General features: G+C 40.1%; 1 protein-coding gene across 5 annotated transcripts in view; it reads right to left on the minus strand.

The window, feature by feature from the left end:
- LOC123516211 (ATP-dependent RNA helicase abstrakt-like) overlaps nucleotides 1-25,613 on the minus strand; it is a 58,841-nt gene that overhangs the window by 4,078 nt on the left and 29,150 nt on the right. For all 5 annotated transcript variants that reach the window (XM_045275414.1, XM_045275412.1, XM_045275415.1 and 2 more), the window contains exons 5-10: nucleotides 24,304-24,508; nucleotides 23,896-24,016; nucleotides 20,984-21,137; nucleotides 16,620-16,776; nucleotides 15,350-15,430; nucleotides 5,589-5,823 (exon numbers count right to left, since the gene is read on the minus strand). In XM_045275414.1, coding sequence (XP_045131349.1) covers nucleotides 5,589-5,823; nucleotides 15,350-15,430; nucleotides 16,620-16,776; nucleotides 20,984-21,137; nucleotides 23,896-24,016; nucleotides 24,304-24,508 — 953 coding nt within the window. The remainder of the gene's footprint in view (nucleotides 1-5,588; nucleotides 5,824-15,349; nucleotides 15,431-16,619; nucleotides 16,777-20,983; nucleotides 21,138-23,895; nucleotides 24,017-24,303; nucleotides 24,509-25,613) is intronic.

The raw sequence follows: 25,613 nt of genomic DNA on the forward strand, positions 1-25,613 counted from the left end.
TAGTTCCGTACACAAAAAGCTCAGGACGGACCCAAAAAACTACAGACCCATATCCCTGTTGTCAGTGGTGGGTAAAGTGTTTGAGAGGGTCGTGGCAGAGGTGGTGTGTAGACATCTCAAGGACAATGCCCTCCTCTCAGACCAACAGTTTGGGTTCAGACCTGGAAGGTCAACCTCCGACCTAATGATGCTTCTCACCAGGCATTGGCAGGACGCCCTCGACGACGGCAAGGACACTATAGTGGTTGCTTTGGACATAGCAGGAGCTTTTGATAAAGTATGGCACAACGGATTACTAGAAAAGCTTCGTGCTAAAGGCATCCAGGGTGGCTTGCTACGACTCTTGGGAAATTACCTGCAGGACAGAAGCCTCAAGGTGGTTGTCAACGGGCAAACATCTGAGTCCCTGCCTGTGGAGGCATCAGTGCCACAGGGTTCAATTCTTGGCCCACTCCTGTGGAATATCTACGTGGATGATCTTCTCCAGCTACTGCCAGGAGTCATGGCCTATGCTGATGACTGCACCCTCTCCTATACCTATCCACGCCAGGACAGTGGGCGGGCTGCTGAGGCCATCAATCAGCAGCTACGAGTGATAAAGGAGTGGGGTGCTCGCTGGCAAGTGACATTCGCGCCGGAGAAGACACAAGCAATGGTTGTCTCTCGGTCCCCAGCCGCCATGGCAGCAATGGCAGGAAAGTTGTCTTTTGGCGCTGCTGCTCTCCCACTCCAAGATGACGTCAAGATACTTGGAGTGGAGGTGGATCGAGGGCTGAGGTTTGACAGGCATGTCAAAACCATTGCCAAGAAAGCCTCTCACAGGATCTCCGCTCTCAGAAGGATCGCCAGTTTCCTCGACAGGAAGGGAGACTGCTGCTGTACAAGGCACAGGTGCGGCCCCACCTTGAATACGCAGCTCTCTCCTGGATGTCCTGTGCCGCCACACACAGAAGGAGACTGGACAGCATCCAACGCCGCGCCATACGGCTAGTAGATGCTGCACTACCACCTCACCCAGAGCCTGAGCGTCCCTTGATTCACTGGAACACCGCAGAGACGTGGCGGCGATCGTAGTGTTCCATAAGGCACAGGTGCAAAGAGTGCCACATCTGGCAGGGCTGCGTCATCCTCTAAGAGTCACCGCACGGAGCACGAGAACGGTGCTCAATGGTGGTGACGCCGTAGAGGTGCCGCGATCCCACGGGTGTCAGCATCAACGCACCTTCGCAGGACGCGTCTCCAGGATGTGGAACTTGTTCACGGCCGCGGTGCCTCACGTCCAGGAGATGAACACTCACAGTGTCAAACTGATGGCACATAAGTGGAGACAGACACTGCCAACTCCTCTGACACTCTTTGTGACGTGACACTCAGTGTAGTGCAGTGCGTGAATAGTGCTAGTGAAGTGAAACGAATAGTGCTCCATTTACATGCTGACCATCTTGTATATTATCTATTTTTAAGTCTTGTAAATATTGTAGAGAAATAGATTGTAGTACCCTTAGAATAGGTAGCACACGACAGTGCGCCTTTGGGTACATGTTCCTTTGTATTAAGTTTTGTTTAAATAAAAAAAAAAAAGAGAGAGAGAGAGAGAGAGAGAGAGAGAGAGAGAGAGAGTGGGGGGGGGGGTTTAGGTGCGGCGACCCAGGTCAGCTCCGTGCCCGGGCGGGGATTACTGACCCTGTCAATTTTTTTGTGGATAACTCGCAAGAAAATTCCTCTTCCTCTACTCTTCCCTATATCCCATCCACGGATCTGGTTGAGGAGCAGCAGGAGGAGGGCCTCGATACCCTACCGAAGGAGGAGCTGATAAAACAATTAAGAAAGCTTCGTAGTGAGTTAGCCAGCTAATGAGCTACAGATCCGTAACTGCAGGCCTGGCCGAGAAAAGATGTGTGTTAGTGGAAGCATTATCCATAGTGGACACCCTCTTGGCTGCTCACGCAAGTGAGGACCTGCAACCGAGGTCAGTGGCATGTACAGCTAGACCTCACAAAATTCTGGATGAGGTTGCATCCGCCATCACTGCGGACACGCAAGAAAGTACGTCTCCATCCCTCCAGCATCCTTCCACACCTAACCCGGCACCTGTAAATGTGGTGGAGCAGGGACAAGTAGGAGTACTCATCACAGGTATTCCTCCCCCATCCCCACCTCACCCTTCACCTGAATTACCAGAGGAAAGAGGTCAGGCGCCATCCCAAGTCCCTCTCCCACCTTCACCTCACCCCTCGCTCGTATCAGCGGAGAAAAGAGGGCAAGGGCGGTCACAGTAGTCCGCGTTACACACTGCAGCAGCGTCCTAAAAAGGCGTGTGAATACTGCTGCGGTCGCTTCCACTGTCGTGTGAGGGCTGCCGACGAAGACAACAGGAGCTGGTGCAGGCAGTGAAACAGAGTGGCCAGGAGATGTTACTCATGCTGAGAAACGTTACTTGGCAACTTCACCAGCCTGCTTCACACCAGAGGCTAGCCGTGCCCCCACTGGTGACTCCTGCAGGACTGCCAGCTTCTCGCACCCCCTGGTCCCTCGCCCCTTACCCATATGGCGTACAGTACGGAGCAGTGCCCCACCACTCCTTGGCGATGCTACAAGCCGGCCAACAGTAAACTAAAGATAGTGTCGGCCAATGTGAGGGGCTTTCACACAAACATTGGGGAGCTCACTCACAGTGTTATTATTAAGAAAAATATAGATTTAGTATTTGTGTGCGAAACTTTTTTAGATGCCAAGGTGCCAAGCGATTATGCCCGTATCAAAGGGTACTCACCATGGATTAGAAAAGACCGCTCTACACAAGGTGGGGGTGTGGCATTCTGCTTTAGGGAGACTATGAATGCTCAAGTAATAGAGCCACCCACACCCATACCTGGGGAACTTGAGCTCTTGGCTTTAAAAATAATTGACAGCAATGGGAAGGGCCTATTGTGCGTGGGTTGCTATTGACCTCCATCACAGGAACAGTGTTGCTGGACTACCTAACATTAAACCTGGACTCTTTGATGACTGCCAGTCAGTGTGACAGTGTAATAGTGATTGGCGACCTAAACCAGCACACAGTCAGGGACGCCTTTAACTCACTACTGGTTGTGCATGACATGCACAACTACGTCACCTTCCCCACGCACAAATCTGGGTCATCCCTGGACCCGGTGGTGACGGATCTTCCTTCCCACACAGTACAGTGCTTCCCACTCGACTTTGTAGGGACCTCAGACCACGTGGCTGTATTCACCAGAGTACAGTTCAAGACACCACGTGAGGAGAGCTTCGAACGAACCCTCTGGAGCTGGGAGGCTGCCGACTGGGATGCCTTTCGTGCTGCACTGAGGACTACAGAGTGGGGAGGAGTGCTGCGTGGCGACGCCAACCAGCAGGTGAGGCAGCTCACCGAGCTGCTTCACAACATGCAGGTCTGCTGGGTGCCGCACTCGGTCCATAAAACAAAGGCATCAGATCAGCCTTGGTTTGGTCCTGCTTGCGTTGCCGCATCAGATGCCAAATACAAAGCCTGGCGTGCTCTCAAGAGGCACCCGACGGCCAGAAACAGGCTGAGGCACCGAGCGGCAATGACACGCAAGCATGGGCAATAGAGCAGTGGAGGGCGAACCTGAAAAACAAACTAAGGGGAGGCCAGGTTGGCTGCAAGCAGTGGTGGAGCCTTGTCAAAGACAAGCAGGGTGAGTCGCGGGGCACCTCCGTCCCTGCACTCCACCAGGCAGACGGCAGCTTCGCCCACAGTGCATGTGACAAGGCAGACCTCCTGGCCAAGCACTTCGCTGAAAAGATGTGCATCCCCGACCCCGAAAGACCCTCTCCGCTGCTGCCTCAAATAGTGAAAGAGACACTAGTGAAAGTGATAACAAGTGAAGTGGAAGTGCGAGCGATTCTCGAAAGTTTGGACGAGAACAAAGCTGTGGGGCCTCAGGACATCAGCCCGCGCGTTCTACGCCAGTGTGCTGCTGAGCTGGCGCGCCCCTCACTTCCTCTTCAATCACTGCCTCGCCACCTCCACATGGCCTGAAATGTGGAAAGGAAGCAGTGTGGTGCCTCTTCACAAGAAGAACTCCAAGGCAGAGGCAAAAAATTACAGACCCGTGTCCTTGCTGCCTGTGCTGAGCAAAGTGCTGGAAACAATTGTGGCCTCACGAGTGACGCAGCATCTCGAGCGCCACCACCTGCTGAGCAACAGGCAGTTTGGGTTCAGGCAAGGGAGGTCGGCGGCAGACCTGCACCTGCTCCTCTCCACGAAGTGGAGTGAGGCCCTGGACCGAGGCAAGGCCACAGCAGTAGTGGCTCTTGATATCGAAGCTGCGTTTGACAGAGTTTGGCATGCAGCGCTCATCACCAAGCTCCGCGCTGTAGGCGTGGACGGAGCACTCCTCCAGCTCCTAGAAAATTACTTGAGAGCCAGGCACCTCAAAGTAATTATCAATGGGCGGAATCAAAACCACAGCCCATAAGGGCAGGCGTTCCTCAAGGGAGCTGCCTCGGCCCTTTGCTGTGGAATGTATATCAATGATCTGCTACACCTCGTTCCTGCAGCGAAGGCGTTTGCAGATGATATAACACTATCCCACAGCTACGGACTGGAGGAGAAAGCTGCAGCCACCTGTGACATCAACGCCACCTTGAGCCGCATCGCAGCCTGGGGAAGGAAGTGGCAAGTTAAGTTTGCTGCTCACAAAACCCAGCTGCTAAGCATCACCAGGACGAGTGAAGCCCTGCGCCTCGCCTTCAACGGGGAGACACTGACGCCGCGGGAGGAGGTGGAGGTGCTGGGGTAACTTACGACCGTAAGTTAACTTTCAGGACCCACTTGGAGCGACTAGCCAGAGAGGCCTCAGAGAAGCTAGCATCCCTGAGGAGAATCTCCTACCTTCTGGACACCAAAGGACTGGAGTTGCTCTACAAGGCATAGGTCCGCTCCTCCTTGGAATACACCTGCTTTGCCTGGGACTGCGCAGCCAGCAAACATCTCGCTCTCCTGGACAAGGTCCAGGACCGAGCGGCGAGGCTCATCAGAGAGAGTGAGCTCGGCTTCCACCCTACACTGCACACCCTCCAACACTAGTGGGACGTGGCGGGCCTCACCGTCATGTTCAAGATGCAGCAACAGAGGGTGGCTCACCTGCAGGAACTCCAGCAGCCTGCCCAACAGGCCGAGATTGCCACCAGAGCCGTCATCCGTGCCCCTGGGGAGCTGCTCCAGTCCAGGTGCAGAACGTGGCACTAACAAAGGCAGTTCCTCAACACGTACGAGTATATCGGCTTGTGGAACGCTTTTGTTGCTGTGCAAACAAGTGTAGAGGGATGCTGGTCCACGCAGCAGTTCAAGTGTACAGTGAATGAGTGGGTGCTATGGACAGACAGACAGAGGCAGGCTTTCGGATAGAAGGCATTAACTGTGACTTCTTTAGCCAAATATTGTACTATATGTAATGTATAATGTACAAAAACTCTGTATATCTATGTAAACTGGTATAAATAAAGAGAGAGAGAGAGAGAGAGAGAGAGAGAGAGAGAGAGAGAGAGAGAGAGAGAGAGAGAGAGAGAGAGAGAGAGAGAGAGAGAGAGATTCTCACCTGCTTCACATACTCCACCTCTTGGATGACACACATTGATGCTGCTCCTGCACGGCCAACATTCACTGTCACAGGCTTTACCAAAGCTGATCGAGCAAAATTTTGTATTTTCTTTGGCATGGTAGCAGAGAAAAGGAGTGTCTGCCTCTGTGCTTTGAAGTATGAATAAATTGTTCTCACATCTTCTTCAAATCCCATGTCGATCATTCTGTCTGCCTCATCCATAACAAGGTACCTGAACATGAAGAAAAACAGCATTGATTTCAATAAATTCTAGTCCTCTGTTATTATTCCTTCACTGTAATGTGTGTGTGTGTGTGTGTGTGTGTGTGTGTGTGTGTGTGTGTGTGTGTGTGTGTGTGTGTATATATATATATATATATATATATATATATATATATATATATATATATATATATATATATATATATATATATATATATATATATATATATATATATATATATATATATATATATATATATATATATATATATATATATATATATATATATATATATATATATATATATATATATATATATATATATATATATATATATATATATATATATATATATATATATATATATTGGAGACTCAACACTCAAACTTAATTCGTTCCAATTGGCTGTTTGAATATCAAAAAGTTTGACTCCTGATATCAATAGCTCAGGTAATTTATTCTAACCTTAACAAAACCGTACGTTTACTAAAATTCAATTTAAATTTTCAATATTTTTGCTGTATTGTTCTGTACTGTAGATTTCACCATACAATACTCAGCTGCAAGATTGGTGATTCTTGCTCCTTTCTTGTATTTATCAATAATCTCCTTATTTCGTTCAATGGTCATCCCTACATTCTTCCTTTTAGGCTTATTTTCACCACTAATAGGCCTCTTTGATGCCATTATGAGTTTCTAAATGAAAAACTACAGACAGAACGCAGGAGAATGTTGTTGTTCTCATGTCCACAGTGGTGGGAGGGAGAGGCCAGGGGTGAAAGCTACAAAACTTTAACAACACGTTACTGATGTGCAAGCGTAACCCTAACTGAAAACGGTATCCATGTACGCATCGAATGTCGATAAGACATCGTTATTTACTTACTACGCATGTCACTAATAACTACACCTTCCGAGGTGTAGTAAAGGCAATGCTATCTCATGTTATGAACATGTTATGATGTGCACATAATAACCTATTTTTTTTAGCCTTATCCAAACTTCACCACACAAGAAACATGATTTGGACACATAATGAAATCTTGCATGGAACAGTGAAAACAAATATCAAGATGATAGAGCAAATTTGCCCTTGCCACCGGCCCACCAATAGCCGAGATGAATGGCCAGCGGCCACAATCACCACAATATTTGTTAACTTCCTGTTACTCTAGTAACTGCTACAATGGAATAAATATTCAGCCATAAACCATAACCACTCACTTACCACCTTGTTGTGATATTGCTATCAGACCTGTCCGTTCGCTAAGGCTTTGTTATTACCAACATGCTACCGATAAGTTTCATAGATTCCACCCCAGGAGCCTATGTTTAGAACCATGTGTGTGGATGTTCGAGTACCAGATACTTTATCGAGTATCAAGTCAAACTTTTGCATCTGAGTATTGAAAAGTTTGACTTATAAGACATTCAAGTATTGAGTTTTCACTGTATATATAATCATATATGTACACTTGACTCTTGTTTATCTGGATTTAGGTTAATCCGGACAGTGTCTTGTTAATAATTTAATAATTTGAGTCCAGACGGCCAACAAATGCACTCAAACAATGCGCACCTCGCACACTTCCAGAAACGACCAATAGATGGCAGCGCAGCTGTGGCAAGCGGTTGTAAATAAGTCCGGTTGATACTAGTGAACACTGTGTATTGTCCAGTATCAGTGAGCAAGTTTGTGCATTATTTAGTACCTCAGAACTCTTAAACTATATCTCCCAAGGATGTTAGGTGTAAGTGAGTGACTTAAAAGCTAGTGTTATGAAAGTTCATGAGGAGTATGGTATTAGTAAATCAAACGATAAGCTGGTAGAATATTCTGTCAAATTCTGTGAGGATGCATCATTAAGTAAAAGTGATAAAGGTGCACAAATGAAAAATGTAAGAAGTGGAAAAGATGCTGCATTAGATACCGCCATTATGAAGTGGTATGTGCAGCAGCTAGAAAGCTGGCATAGAAATTGATATAGAGAATTTCAGGGGGAACGATGGGTGGCTGTGGCAATTCCATAATTGAAACAGACTTTTTAATGCTACTGTGCAAGATGAAGTTGGCGATGTGGACACACCCAGTATCGCATGACATGGCAACATGTTGTGGTACTACATTCAGTGTGTTTCATGTCTATTAAGTATTTTTTTGTACGCTTGGGTATTACTGTATATTGTGGCCTATAAGTTGAGTTTTTAAGGTCTTTTTTATAGTCAAAACTAGGGGTCGACTCATGAGTAAATATAAAATAGCAACCTTCAAATATATTTGCACCAGTAACATCAGCATACTGGAATATTGCTACTGAACTTGACCTAAGGGCTGTGTTTACATATGTTATTCTAGTAAGGTATGGTAAAAACAGGAAACTGCTACTCATGAGGACTGCACATACTGACACTCTGTAGTAAGTATGAACAATAATGTACCTACACAATACTGTAGTTTATTACTATAGAATATTTTATTGATACAAAAGCTAAAAGCATAACTGTTTCGTAACGAAATGATCATGGTTGACTGTTAAGTTCTGCCACCTAGTGATGAGCATTCCATTTGAACAGCTGTTTAGGTGCAAAATTTTGAATATCATTTTATGTTTTTTAAATATATATATTATTTTAGGTATTATGTTTTTAGCTTTTGTATCAATGAAATATTCTATAGTAATAAGCTATGGTATTTGTGTAGGTACGATGTTGTTCCTACTTACTACAGAATGTCAGTCCCCCGCACAACATGGTGGAGGAAGAGGTGTCTCTGAGCCAGGAGTCCTATCTGGCCTCCCAGAGTCCCTTGCTTATGAAATATTCACATCATTCTTGAACATATTCTTTTTGGAAGTATGTGCAGTCTCCATGAGTAGTAGTTACTTTTGTTTCTTTTGTTCCAATGTTTGAAGCAGGACAGTAGGGGGTTGGACACTTACCATTAGAGTTTTAAAAGTAAATATTTATTTGATATATTGGTGAAACAGGTGAGTAGAGAAAAAAAAAGTAAAAACTAACAGCTTGTTAACGTTGAAATGCTTGAAGTGGTGGTGTTTTCAATGTATGCATTGTTTTATTTATTTTACTGTAGATGAAACTTGATTTACAATCCAGTATTTAGTGACTCAGGGTGACATTGGACCAGGCTAAGTAATAATTTAGAGGGGTCGACTTATCTCCAAGGTAAGCCAATAGTACAACAAATTATAGAGGTTGACTTATGTGCCAGATTGCCTTAAAAGCCACAATATCCAGTACTGTTAGGTTAGTTTTAGTGTTAGGTTGACTTAGATCAAGTCTGTTTTGGTTTGGTTGATTAAGGAATCTAAATTAAACCAAATTTTGCATTTTCTTAAAAAGTCTGAAGGTGACACAAATTCATCTTTGGTAAAACGAAGGAACCATTTGCATTATCCAGACTTTTTCATTACCCAGACTGGTGCCTGCACAATTTAGTCCAGAAAAACGAGGTTGAGTCTATATATATATATATATATATATATATATATATATATATATATATATATATATATATATATATATATACAGGCAACTCCCGCTTAACGTACGTTCACACAACGAAATTTCACTACAACGAACGTTTCCTTTTACTACTATCTGTTCATATAACGAACACCAAACTCACTTTAACAAAATTTTATCAAGGTAATTTTTTTTCAAGTTTGAAAGCCCGGCCGTATCACGCAAGCTGACAGGCCTTTGAATACACCAGTGCCTCTCGTGGACAAAACGTGCACCACTCACTCCCCCTAGTTCAAAACAGTAACAGCGTCAGCAGCAGCTCGTCTTCCCTTGCTCTATATGCCACCAAAATGCCCTGCAATGTTGCCTAGCGTTGCTAAGAAGACCAGGAAGTCTCTTACTCTTGAAGTGAAGCTGGATACTATTCACAGACACGAGGCGAGAAAACTAATAGCAATGCTCACCAGCACAGCTTGACTCCATCTACTGTCTCTACTATTTGGAAGTCAGCAGACTATATCAAGAAGGCTGGTGAGATCATATTTTCCTTGCAAGCTAAAAGAACCACCTGAACTCGTGACTCTACAATGGATAAAATGGAAAGCCTTGTGGAAGTGTGGTACATAAGTTTGGTATGCGGTACAAAATGCGCCCTTATTTACATTCCACAGGTTGCTGGTTAGTGTCTATCACGCTCCACTCTCCCTCCCTTCATAAATTTAAGATCATCAACATTACAAAGTTACTTACATACATACTTTAGTGTACATTATAATGACTTAAATCAAACTGCCTAAATGTGTAACTTCATAATTTTTACTTTCATTAAAACTTTTACTGTACATACTATGATGCACTCTTGCTTTGTTTACTCTCAATGGAAGTTCAAGTCTGGGGTCAAACTTGTTATAAATTGGTTCGCTTAACGAAAATTCGCTTAACAAACGTTTTTTTAGGGAACATAACCCGTTCGTTAAAGGGGGTTGCCTGTGTATATATATATATATATATATATATATATATATATATATATATATATATATATATATACAGTAATACTCCGCTTAATGAACAGGATAGGGGGTGTCAAAGCTGTTCATAGAGCGAAAATTCGTTAAGCGGATGTAATTTTCCCATAGGAAATAATGGAAATAGGGGGGATGCGTTCTGGGCTGGTCCCCAACATACCACATGGATTAAAAAACAAAATTATATATACGTTTGGCAGCATATTGGGCCACCGGTTTACCACTACTTTTATGATGTCATATGAGTCATTGGAAATTAGAGGAGCTACGTACAAATTCTCTCACATTCTCGCATTTATGTTCACAAAACATTACTAGCTTTTTACAAACCTTGCCCCCAGAAAAGGATTGTTTTGTAATGCATAAAGTGAAATCTTACATGGAATACCAAAAAATAAAGCAGAGATGAGATGAGCCACAGGCGGCGGAGACTCACGCCACTCGGCTTCTTCTTCTTGTGACCCTTTTGCTTGCGTGTTACTTTCATCATGATGTTTATGTTTTCACTCCTCTATTGGCTGCTATAATGGATATCATATCTTTGTATTCATATACGCTCATGCCATGAGGATAACCTCGACTCCGTGGCACTGAGTGAAAGTGAATTACTAATGAAATGCTGCGGTATTTCATTAATAATTCACTTTCACTCAGTGCCACGGAGTCGAGGTTATCCTCATGGCATGAGCGTATATGAATACTAAGATATATCCATTATAGCAGCCAATAGAGGAGTGAAAACATAAACATCATGATGAAAGTAACACGCAAGCAAAAGGGTCACAAGAAGAAGAAGAAGCCGAGTGGTCAGTCTCCCGCCTGCCTGTGGCTCATCTCATCTCTGCTGGTATTCCATGTAAGATTTCACTTTATGCATTACAAAATCCTTTCTTGGGGCAAGGTTTGTAAAAAGCTAATAGAAATGTTGTTTTGTGAACATAAATGCATATATAAGACGGTAACACCACCTCCAAAGGTGGTGTTCCCAGCAACCTTGTCACCGTCCCTCCAAGCGTTCATGGATGCCATTTCGCTGCAAGAGGTTGCTCTGACGTTGTTAAAGAATCTTGGATCCAACTCCAGGAGCACTAGAGACAGAGGCAGGGAGCCAGCCAATCACAGCGAAACTACTGCGTTCAGTCCCTCAACCGGCAAATTCAAACCCAGAAAATTCGCTAAAGCGGATGTGGTTGTACGTTATGCGGATTTTTGGTCTAACTTTATATAGTACGTTAAACCAGAAATTCGTTAAACCAGAAATTCGTTAAACGAACGTTCGTTAAGCGGAGTATTACTGTATATATAGTATATATATATATATATATATATATATATATATATATATATATATATATATATATATATATATACAGTAAGGTCTCGGTTTACGTCAGTTACGTTCCTGAAACATGACGTAAGTCGATTTTGTACGTAACTCGAGTTTCCGTACATTTCAAAGCATATTATCAAATTTTCAACCAATCATTGTTTATGGTCATTCAGGTAAGTTAAAGATTATATTGTTATATTATTTACAACTATATAGGAATATGAAACACAAGTTTGTTTTTGTTGTTGATTAGGGCCACGAATGCGAAGGACTGCAGGTTGCCGAGAGGGGTGGCCCTGAGGCCGCCAGGAGGGTGGGCAGGTCGAATGTTGTGACGCCCAGGGCAGACAGCTGAGAGCGTAGTGCAGTGCGGTGGGAGTAGAAGCGTGGGCAGCAGGGCAGGAAGTACAATAGGAAAGGGCAATAGGGATCAGCAGACAGACGCAGACGGTGCAAGTGAGCTACGAGTGTCGTGTGGCCCAGGCGAGGCTCCGGAGTTGTTATTGTTGTGATGGATGCGCGAACCCTCAAGGTTGTCAACCTCCCGTTGTCATGGTAACGGGCTTCCCATTTTCTTCTTCACTCCCTCACACACAGCTGCTGCCTCCCTTCTCATGTCTTTAATTACGTCCTCTTTTTCTTGTAGCGTAATGGTTTTCCTTTTCTTAGCATCACTGATGTCACTAAGGAATTTTCTCTTTGGTGCCATTGAGCAAGATACTAAGAACTTGAGTCAGTAAACGCAGAAATAGGATAACACTCTTGCCAGGGACGACGGTGTGATGGAACTGAGGCAGGGTGTTACTGTATTCAAGCGTGAGGCGGGCGGTGTGACGGGTAACCACCAACAATAACAATAAATCCCGTGCTTTACGATTTATAAATTTTCAATTTTTTAAATCTTAAATTGCCTTATAGTGGACTGACGTAACTACGAGTTTAACGTAACTCGAGACTGACATAACCCGGGACTTTACTGTATATATATATATATATATATATATATATATATATATATATATATATATATATATATATATATATACATTTAATCCTCGGCTATCGCGCCCAATTGGGGCCGAAATAGCTGCGCTATAGCCGAAAACGCGATAGCCGAATTGATCTTGGCGGGAAGGCGGTTTTGGCCAATGAGCGCTCAGATATTCCATTACGTCATGGTGGGGCACGCGATAGCAGGCAACTAAGGTCGCAATAATGAAATATTAGCAGCTTTTCATGGGTGCGCGATAGCAATAAAACGCGATAGCCAAAGTCACGATAGCTGAGGGTTAACTGTATATTTATATATATATATATATATATATATATATATATATATATATATATATATATATATATATATATATATATATATATATATATATATATATATATATATATATATATATATATATATATATATATATATATATATATATATATATATATATAGATAGATAGATAGATAGATATATACTCAACCCTCATTTTTCTGGACTAAATGGTGCAGCAACAGTCTGGATAATGCAAATGGGTCCTTCGTTTTACAAATTGGTGAAATAACATATTTTTATCTTTGAAAGTAAATTTCAAAAGTACAAGGTGAGGTAGAAAGTGGAAATAGAACATTCTGCTGATTTATCTATTCATCTAACATCATCATCAATGACAGCAGCATCAGTCTGCATGATTTTACCCAACATTTCCTCTCTATTATTCATCATTTATGCATCTTCTCTATTGCTGCAGTGATGGCTGCCTTACATTTTATTCAGTCACAAAATACAAGTCTCCACGATTCTCATTCTTTCACAATTTATCTAAAATTTATATGCAAAATCTTCCTAATGTTTACTTCCTTTTTCCATTTACTCTTATTTTTTCCTTTTCAAAAGATGGATAATGAGAAAACATTTATCAATGGAATGACAAACAGTTCTTCTCATACATTTCTGGCAGTAGTTTGGTGATGCACTTCAACAACAGGCAAATTTCCAAAAATATTTTGCAGTCAGAGAGAGAGAGAGAGAGAGAGAGAGAGAGAGAGAGAGAGAGAGAGAGAGAGAGAGAGAGAGAGAGAGAGAGAGAGAGAGAGAGAGAGAGAGACGTGACCAGGGGAGTCTATAGCGGAGTTATTCTGTTTAAGTAATTGGTAATGATCAGTAAGAGTCTTTACTGTCAAATTAGTTGAAATTACTATAAAAGAACAATATATGTCAAATTACTATAAAAGAAAAAAATATATAAATATGTAAGGGAGGGTGGGAGGTAGGTTTGGACAGACACAACACACACATGCACAGTCCTTGAGATTCCCATTTTCTGTTTCTTCAATCTTGTCTTTTCACAAGTATGGGAATGAACAAAAAGAAGCAGAAGCATCACAAACTCAACAACAACAACAACAACGTGCTCTCATTCAAGGTGCTGTCAGAGGCTGGTGAAAAATTAAGAGAAGCCCCTAATTTGATTGAGGAAAATGAAAAAAATGTGAGGAGATCTGCAGTCTCTTGCAAATTGTTGGCAGAATTTGGGTGCTATCAAGAGATGTTGCAAGAAAAACAACAGAAGATTGTCAAGATGACAATGACTTCATTTTTCAAGAGGAGAGGGGAAGAGGAAAAAGAACAATCAAAAGAAGAACCATGAGGGGAAGGACAGCTACAGGAGAAATCATGAGAGGGAGAGGAGTCAGAGTTTGAATCAGAGTGGTAGACAATAAAGGTAGAAACATCTCTTATTTGATCTACATTGTTTATGTTTCACAGGACCTCTTCAAGTACAGTATACCCTCACCCATTCGAGGTTCACCATTAGTGGCCCGGCCCCGCATACTCGCGGATTTTGCTCTCAAATTTTTTTTTCATAATTTCAGCAATTTCTTAGGCCATTTTTTTTTTGCAGAAAAACGCTCAAATTCACCCTAACTGGTAAATAACTTTAAAACAACAATGTCAGTTAATATAAAATAAAAAATTAGAAAAGAGAGATGATACAGTATAACTGGTAAATAACTTTAAAATAACAATGTCAGTTACTATAAAATAAAAAATTAGAAAAGAGAGATGATACAGTATAACTAGGTAAATAACTTTAAAATAACAATGTCAGTTACGAGCTTTCGTTTCTCCTTCCTGCTGATTGGCAGCAGACGTGACGTCACAAGTATCTTCATGCACAAATGCTAAACAGCTCTCTCTCTCTCAGTCGCACACGGGTTTTCAAATTATACTTCATTATTACTGTTTTTAATTTATCATTACTACATATTACTATATTATTACTGTATTAATGAGTAAGGCTGTCTTTAGAATGTTTGGGAAGCATATTTCAGCATATATATTATCATACAAAGGTGTTTTAAAACTGCATCAATAATTCGCAGATTTTCAGGATTCGCGAGAGGGGAAGGAACATAACTGTTCACAATACTTGCCTAAATCAAGAGTTACTTCCATAAATAGTGTAATTATGAACACAGAAGGGCTAACTTAAGTGAGCATCACATTTTACTTTTACTATTCCAATTCTGAAACTTACATCAAGTAATGCAACAGTGCAATTATGAACACAGTAAAGCAGTAGTGCAATTACGAATAGAATAACTTTATTGAAAATCACAATTTACTTTTATTATTCCAAACTTGAAAATACCTCAAGTAATGAAAATCATGGAAGCATTATAATTTCTTACCTGCAAACATCCAAACGAACCATTTTTTTGTCCAGCATATCAATGAGTCTGCCCGGCGTACACACCATGATATGAACACCTCTGCAATGTCCAACATTAGTAAATACTTACAGCCAACAACTACTCATGATCATCATACATGATACTTATTTCTAGAAGAAAGATAACAAAGAAATACAATAAATTTTATCAACTGTAATGGTTGTTTAAATATGTTTTTGTGTTAAATTACACTCTGGAAAATTCAGGAACATAGAAAATTTACTACATTAGTGAGCGAAAATGCTTTAGGGTGTCCCATAAGAACAACTTTACAATATTCTTGATTATTATCCACTCTTCTTCAGTGACTAGCAATGGTTTCTAAGGGTGAATGACTAAAGACAGTTTTTTGGCACAAAAATAATATGCAAGAAACTAAGACTATGGATAGGTAGCACATGTTTGTAGCAACAAAGGCATGATTATAAAACTAAAATCATCACTTTTGCCAGTATTATGGAGGAGAGGAAAGTCCTGATTTAAGATTATGATAAATAAAATGAGGATAAAATATTGTGCTAATAAAGACAAAATTCATCTAAGTAAAAAAAATAATGAAAGAAACCAAAAAAACTGTCTTCTGTGGAAATACTATATGAGAATAAGAAATATGGTCAAAGAAAATCTAAGAGAAAAATCTTTGTTATATACAGATTGGACCCCCCAAATCCAGAATTCCTGGCAAATTCTATAATCCAGCATAATTATAATTTGTAGGAATAATTGCAATTTCCCAGAATATGGTAAGTTTGGCAGAACACATGCACAGCAGTGCATGTGTTTTTCTGTATCCTTCTGCATGCATATTTACTTATAGAGCTAACATATATCATATTAAAACAATGTTACAGTTATAATACAGGCTGACTAAGACTATGCACAGTGTTTTAGGGTGCTTACTTAAGGACCATCTCTAGTCTGGAATTTTCTGTAATCTAGCAAGCCTCAGGTCTGGCAGGTGCCAGATTTGGGAGGTTCAACTTTTTATATATATATATATATATATATATATATATATATATATATATATATATATATATATATATATATATATATATATATATATATATATATATATATATATATATATATATATATATATATATATATATATATATATATATATATATATATATATACACACACACACACACACACACACACACACACACACACACACACACACACACACACACAGAAAAGCTTCCTGAGGGATATGCAAACTTACTTTCTAATAACCTGCAGTGCAGTTGCTACAGGTTCTCCACCAATGGCAAGACATGTTCTTATTTCTGGACAATTATCTGCTTCAGTAAATTTACATATGTAATCTATATTGTCTTTAATCTGCTTGGCAAGCTCTCGAGAAGGAACAATTATCAAACCTGGAATGGGAAAAAACAAAACATAAAAGTATATAATCTTTATCATGGTAAGATTTTAGGAAATCATTACTAGCATAAATGAATGAATGAATGAATGTACACACACACACACACACACACACACACACACACACACACCATGTAGTGTAGTGGTTAGCATGCTTGGCTCACAACCGAGAGGGCCCGGGTTCGAGTCCCAGGAAGCGGCGAGGCAAATGGGCGAAGTCTCTCTTAATGTGTGGCCCCTGTTCACCTAGCAGCAAGTAAGTATGGGATGTAACTCGAGGGGTTGTGGCCTCGCTTTCCCGGTGTGTTGAGTGTGTTGTAGTCTCAGTCCTACCCAAAGATTGGTCTATGAGGTCTAAGCTCATTCCGTAATGGGGAGGGATGGCTGGGTGACCAGTAGATGACCATGGTGGTGAATTACACACACACACACACACACACACACACACACACACACACACACACACACACACACACATATGAACAGTACCAAATGGTGATGAGAAATACTCTAGACAGAATGAAGCAAGAACTCAACAGAAAGGATAGAGTGATGATAGTTGGAGTCTTTAATTGCAAAGAAATAGTGTGGGAAGACTACGAAGTGGTGAATAGTGGTGAGTGGGTAGAAGAATTGTTAAAGGTAGCAACAAATAACTTGATGGCACAGTGGGTGAGATCACCAACAAGGTGCAGGGGACAAGATGTTGCAGCAAGGTTGGATTTGGTATTTACCAGGGGAATCTCTCTAAAAGAGGAAATTGAACATGAAAGTCCCTTGGGGAAAAGCGATCATGATGTCCTAAGCTTTGAGTTGGATACAGAATTAAGCACAAATAAGATTGTGGAACACAGGGAGGAAAAATTAAATTATACTAGGGCAAATTATAACCATATAAGGGAATTCTTTAATGAAATTGACTGGTCCGTGGTATACCAGGAAAGAGATATGCAATTGAAGTACGATAAATTTATGGATTTGTATAATTCTGCTGTGAAAACGTTTGTGCCATATTACAGAAAGAGGGCTTTAAATAATAAACAGTAGTTTAATAGGAATTGTGAAGAAACAAAAAAGAACAAAGAAAAGGCATGGAAGAAACTTAAGAAAAACAGTGATGTATTATCAAGGGAAGGCTACAAAACAGCAAGGAATAGATATGTTGAAGTAAGGAGAACAGCACAGAAGGAATATGAACAGAGGGTGGTGGAAAACTGTGATAGTGACCCAAAAATGTTTTACAAATTCATAAATGGAAAACTAAATAAAAGGGAGGCAATAGAAAAGGTAAAAAACAGGGAAGAAGTATATGAAGATGCTGGAGATATAGCTGAAATTTTGAACGACAACTTTTGCAAAGTGTTTACAAAGGAGGAGCATTTTATGGGAGGAAGGCCTACGGAAATAAAGCAAATGCAGGACATCATGGTTACTAAGGAAGATGTAAGGAAAATTATAAGCAATCTGGATATTAATAAATCAATGGGGCCTGATGGCATATCTGGGAGGTTGCTAAATGAATGTAAGGATCAATTGTTGAACCCCGTATTTGATATTGTGGAAACCTCCATACGAACAGGATTAGTCCCGAAAGAGTGGAAAAGAGCTGACATTGTGCCTATATATAAGAATGGTAGTAGAATGGAACCGCTAAATTATAGACCAGTATCGTTGACTAGTATATTGTGCAAGGTATGTGAAGAAGTAATTAAAGCTAAGTGGAGTGAGTATCTAGAAAGTGAAAACATTCTGAGTGAAAGGCAGTTTGGTTTCAGAAAAGGAAGATCGTGTGTATCCAATTTATTATGTTTTTATTCAAGAGTGACTGACATACTACAACATAGAGAGGGATGGGTGGATGCTATCTACCTGGACTTGAGAAAGGCCTTTGATAAAGTACCACACAATAGACTGATGTGGAAACTAAAGATGACTGGAGGAGTAAATGATAAACTAGCAAAATGGATGGAAAATTACTTAATGGGAAGAGACATGAGAACAGTGGTGAGAGGAAGGAAGTAACCAGTGGAGTTCCACAAGGGTCAGTGCTGGGTCCCATCATATTTTTGATTTATGTTAATGATATGCCAGTAGGAATTGACAGTTATATGAACATGTTTGCAGACGATACTAAAATTATGAGGAGAGTAAAGAATGTGGAAGATTGTAACAAGTTACAGGAAGATCTAGATAAAATATATGAATGGAGTAAAGAGTGGCAGATGGAATTTAATATAGACAAGACCCATGTTATGAAAATGGGAAGAAGTAGATACAGACCAAACAGGGATTACAGGCTGGGTGATGAGAAAATTAAAGAGACCAATGAGGAGAAAGACTTAGGAGTAACCGTGCAAAACACTTTGTCACCGGAGAAACACATTAACAAGATTTTTGGAAAACATACAACATGCTTCAAAATATTGGCCTTGCATTCCACTACCTAGATGAAGGAATGATGAAGAAGATATTATGTACCTTAATAAGACCCCAGTTAGAATATGCAGCATGTGTCTGGTCACCGCATATGAAGAAAAATGTGAAGAAGGTAGAAAGGGTACAGAGGCTGGCAACAAGGATGGTACCAGGACTCAGGAGTTAGACTATGAGGAAAGACTGAGGAAGCTGGGGCTGACCACATTAGAAGAGAGAAGAACAAGAGGAGACATGATAACTATGTATAAATTGGTGAACAAGATTGACATACTGGATAGAGAGTTGATAAAGGTGACCACAAGTAATCATCTCCGAGGACATGGAAAAAAGCTAATAAAGGACATCTGTCTAAATGACGTGAGAAAATACAGTTTCCCGCATCGTAGCATTGATAAGTGGAATAAACTGAGCAGTCATGTCGTTGATGCGGTGTGTGTCAATCAGATGAAAGAGAGATATGACAGGAGTAGACAAGGAGACAGGACACAGAGAGCTTAGCTCTGGCCCTGTAATACACAAATAGGTAAATACAAATAGGTAAATACACACTAGTTAACAGAAGGGGAAATGAGAAAAATGATGAGACACTCCATCAAGACATTTGTCCCTGACTTTTGACTAATTCTATTTTGGTCTTTTAAGAAACTGGCATTCCAATTGGCTTTCTTTTTATCTTGTGTTGCCCTTGAGCTTCTCTTCCTGCACAAAAAAAAAAAATAAATAAATAAATAAATAAATAAATAAATAAATAAATAAATAAATAAATAAAAAAAAAAAAATAAATAAAAAAAAATTAAAAAATAAAAATAAATAAATAAATAAATAATAAATAAATAAACAAAAATAAATAAATAAATAAATAAAGCTGGAGCATAGTTACCAGTGGAGTACCACAGGGTTCAGCGCTGGCACCAATTATGTTCTACGTATATGTCAATATTATACAAGATGGTATGAGTAGCTATATAAATTTGTTTGCAAATAATATGAAGCTTTTGAGAGTAATAAGGAACATTGGTGACTGTATGGTGTTGCAGAAAGATATTGATAAGATCTGGAAATGGAGCCAAAACTGGAAATTAGAATTTAATACCAGGAAATGCCATGTAATGGAAATGGTTAAAAGTAATAGAAGATCTATGTGAGAATATAAAATGGGAGAAGAGATTATAATGAAAAGGAATGAAGAGAAAGACCTGAGACTGATTATACAAGACACACTAACTCCAAAAAGACATATAAATGAATGATTTGCTTCAACATACAAGACACTAACCAACATCAGGGTGGCATTCAATTCCATGGATAAAAGTATGATGAAAAAGATCATAACCACTAGGATAAGACATAGACTGGAATATACAGCAGTGTTATGGTCACCATACAGGCAGAAAGGTATAAAAAAACTAGGAAGAATCCAAAGGACTGCTACAAAGATTGTCCCAGAAATAAGGTATCTTCCCTTTGAAGAAAGACTGAAGGAAATGGAACTACCAACTTTGAAGGATAGACGAGAAAGAGGGGACCTAACACACACATATACAATCATACTTCAGTACTATGGAAATCCCTTTAATAAATTTTGGAAACAGCAGACAAAATCTAGAGGAGCCAGCTCAATTTGAAAGTCATGCTCTCAGGAGTAAAAAAGAAGAAAAAAAAAAAAGTTGTTATATCTGAAGCTATATAACAAGTTAGTTAGGTGCATAAGACTGACATGGAGAGACCTAGCTAATAGTTTCACAAAAACATTTATCAAGTTACCATATGGGCCCTCATTGTTTATGAAGGGTAACTTCTTTTCTTGCTCCAAGCTGAACATTATGATGGGAAGGATAAATACCATACTCTTCCCACTTCCAGTAAATGCAATGCCAATCATGTCTCGACCCTGCAATGCTGCTGGAATGCCTTGCATCTGAAAAGAAAAAAAATTATTTACAGTAAAAAATAAATAAATAAATAAATATAGTGATATTTTGAGCAACGAGTTTAATTTGTTTCGTGATGAAGCCTATATCTCAATTTGTTTATAATTCAAATAAATTATCGCTACTGAAATTAATTGAAATGCCATTAATCCATTCTAGTCTCCAAAAAAAAACCTTGTAACTTGAATTTTGACTTACAAGTCAAAGCAAAAAACTGACTTAGTGATGGTTTGTACCTTAGATTACTCATAGGTCAGGTTGGAAGGATACATGGCATAATGGGGTATTCCTTACAAAATGAGAATGAAGCTACTAAATTCATATTCCTTAGAAAGACATTGGTTAGGAGGGGACTTGAGAGAAGGAAGTCTTTAAGGAGTATATGAGTTATATCAAGAGAGACACAAACAAAACTTCCAGGATCAAACAAGAAATAGCAAGGTTAACAAAAAAACAACGAGGACATGCTTGAAAAGTTTTGGTTCAAGAGAGAGACAGAAAGAAAATTATTTTCAAATAGTGGTAGATGAATGAAACAAGTTCAGTAGTCAAGTTGTTAGGCTGAGTCATTAGGAAGCCTTAAAACAAAATGAGATAATTTCATGGATGAAGACAATAAGATAAAATGGGTGGGTACATTTTATATGGGGGCTGCAATGTGTAGGCCTGATAGCCTTTTGTAACTTCCCTTATTTTCTAATGTTCTAGACAAAGGCTTCCCCTAATGCAGTGGTTTCCAAACTTTTCCTCAGTGAGTACCATTTAGGGTTGATTCATACCATAGGTTCAATCGCACTCCGCTCTCGCTCCAGTCTCGGTCCGGTCCAATAATGTTTAATGCATTTCAATGTAAGCATTCACACTGGCGGTAATGGTTCGATCTCGCTCCGCTCTCGCTCCGGTCGTGATACATTCAAAAGATATTTTGACTGGAGCGAGAGCGGAGCGAGACTGGACTGTTGCAGCCAGTGTGAACTAGCAATGGTCCGCTCCAGTCGTGATTCAGCCTTCGTATGGGGAAATGTTTCTGTCTTTCATCCTATGAAACATGGAGGATCAGAAGAAAACACTACAATGGGATCATACAAAAGGTAGGTAAATAATTAAATAGAGAATAAAATCTTATTTATCACTGATATCAGAAAAATTTTTACAGTTAGCCCATATATATATATATATATATATATATATATATATATATATATATATATATATATATATATATATATATATATATATATGAGTACACTGGGAAAAAAATATGCAAAAGTTAATTACATCTTGTGGTTTTCATCCTCAATTTTTTAGAGTATTTTTTCAAATGTTCCAATGTTCATTCTTAAGTAGTTGAAAAATTTAGTCTCATCATCAATATGATGAGGATATAAACTATGGAACTCTCATTCACTCTTTCTATCTTTCAGCATAGGATGAAGCCACAATCTCCTCCTTTTTTGCTTTCTTTCTTTCTTCTTCATTAAGTGCAATGGCGATCACTGCCAAATTGGATGGAGAAAAGTCACACATCCTCCGTCACTAGTGGTATGACTTCCACCAGTGTTGAAGGAGAGGAAGGGATGGGACTGATAGCGGACCGGACATGTGAATGCACCAGGACCTTGACTGGAGCGAGAGCGGAGTAAGAGCGAAGCGAGACCAGAGCGATAGTGTGAATCAAGCCTTAGAGGTCCCATACAGTCCCCACATACCACCTGGTTCCAGAACATTCAATTCCAGCAAGTATCAATATATTCACAAGTATAACACACAAATGAACTAACAACAAGAAACACAACTCAATCTATTGGGAGGGATGCATCTGTTTCTTCTCCACCAACTGATTGATGCCAAATTATCTTGTGTAAGGCAATAAAAAAAAAAAATTCTGAAAATTAATAAATTTCATTTAAATAAAAATCACATGTGATCCTTAAAGTGCTAGTGTACCATCTGGAAGGCCTTCATATACCACTAGTGGTTAGGAACCACTGCCCTAGTAGTTATAGTAGGCAATGTTAAGCCTACTAGTTTTAGATGTCCTGGCAGGATTGTCACTTAAAAGACATAACTCCTCAGCAGTGTTCATCCTAAAACTATTCTCCTATGGTAATTACAGCACAAAAAACAAGCCCAATTTATTTCCACTCAACCAGGAATTCAAAGCTAGGACATTTACATTGAGAGATAAGCATACAGACCATTTCACCAACAAGTTCCTCATTAAACAATCTCATTTAAACACTTGTACTGACTACACAGACTCACAGAGCATCCTCTCACCAAAAATCCTTTCATAGTATCACTCATCTTTCCCAACACTTTAATAATCTACCTCAATAATGAAAACAAAATTGTACTAATACATCAAGCATGTTGCAATCCTTCACCACAGCTTTATTTTGTCCTGCTTTTTACCATTCTTTATTTATCACATATCCATTCTGAAACACTGTAGTTACCTTTCAATTCATCTCTAAATATTCATATACATGTAAAAAAAATAAATAAATAAAAAATCAGGGAACAAGAGATGAAAAATTCCACAAGTCTAGTGTGTCAACCATGCACATCTGTGCACATGTCTTCATTTAAATGTGAGGCATGAAAAATCATTTATTATTATTTTCCACAACATGTTCACAGCACAGGTCTCCTACAGATAAACATTACTCATAAATGCAATGATTGTCAGTATCAGAAGTGGCACAGTCTAAATCTGGCAAAAACAGAAGGTTAACATCTTACCTGGATAGGAGAAGGCTTTTCAATTCCCTTTTTCTGCAAAGCTTTCACAATACAAGGAGGAAACTTCATGTCTGCAAAACTTTTTAAAGGAGGAGGTACTTCTTGTCCTTCAACTAAAATGCTGCAAAGGAAGAGAACATTTAAGTCAAGAAAAAAAAATCATGGTGTGGACAGAATAGATTAAAATTTAAAATCGGACTTGGAGACCTTTCCCTCACACATTAACAACTGAATCTAGTATAGAATATTAGTATATATGAAACAAGAATAAATGGACAAGACATGATCTTTTCCAATAAATATAAATATAATTAAGATTTAATTTCTAACATTTACATGTGCTATTACAATACCTACATAATGCAGTTTTTACCACTATCCTAGAAAAATGTTAGCTTATTTCCTTACTTGTACTTTTTGCGAACCCTGTCATGGCGTCTGTTGTTCATGGCCAGGACCCGCTTTGGAGGCCGCCAGGCAGTAACCACGGGCTCCTCATACTGCACACCACGGGCCAGCTCAGACACTGCCATAAGCGCCCGCTTCTCTGCCACAGCCTCCAGGAGACGCTGTTCCTCTCTTCGCTGCTTTTCTAGCTCAGATTCTTTCCGGGCTGAAAAGTATCACATTTTTTTTATTTATTTATTATTTTTTTTTTACGGTAAGGCCTATAGCGCCTGTAGGCACACTTGAAGAGTGTATGGGAAGCGCTGTTCAGCTTCCACCCATTAGTAGCGCAGGCAATTTTATTTATAGTGGTACCCATATCAGGGCCCATATCACCACCCAAGCTCATCTTGGGTGTTACCACCTAGAACCTGGCTATCATGGTGATATGTAGGTAACTTTAAACCACTCGACAAATGGCAGTGTTTTAAGGCTGTACGTGGTGGGATTCGAACCTATGCGTGGACATCTGCCCGATCCCACGCTCAATACCTTATTCACTCTGCCACCGCCTCCCTCTAAATTATAATCTGCAAGAACCAAGAATAACATTCATAGTAATGCCAATGTATCTGATTTACTGGCATTGGTCACAAAACTAAATTTTTAACACATTGTAGAATTATCACCATGACCTACCTCTATTTGATTGATTTCTAATTTTACTAAACAACTACTATACAATTCATAAACCTCATATATTGCAAAATTATCCATAAGATTTATAACTGGACATCCCCATGAAGAGTAAACTCATAATATGTAGTTGAGATGAAGACAAATGTGAGTATTGAGTGGTAGGAAAACACAAGTGGAGACAAGGTACTTTATTCTCTTTCTCTAACGTTTCAGTCACAAGACCATCTTCAGAGAGAGTGTACAGGCAAACGGAAAATTTCAGCTTATATACTACATTGGTGAGTCAGCTTGCCGGGTGGCTGGGAATGACAGCCTGTGATTGGCGGAAGTCCGAGAGGGTAAGCTTAGCCGCCACCCTCGGTATCCGCACAGAACCTTCCCTGTGGTTGGTGACATTCCCTGTGCTGATGTATGCCGACTCAAGCAGTTTCCTCGTGTTTTTGTCCAATTGATCGTGGAGTATTCTGGCACCCTCCCAGTCTGGTAAATGTCCATGGCTGTCTATGTGAACGACTAGAGTTGGAAGTTGCGTGTCGCCGGAGGTCGTATTTATGCTCGTATAGCCTTTTCTTCAGGCCACGGGAAGTTTCCCCGATGTAGCTGGCTGTGCAGCCCCCACATGGGATGCTGTA

The sequence above is a fragment of the Portunus trituberculatus genome, chromosome 40, assembly GCF_017591435.1.
Source record: "Portunus trituberculatus isolate SZX2019 chromosome 40, ASM1759143v1, whole genome shotgun sequence".
Classification (NCBI taxonomy): Eukaryota; Metazoa; Arthropoda; class Malacostraca; order Decapoda; family Portunidae; genus Portunus; species Portunus trituberculatus.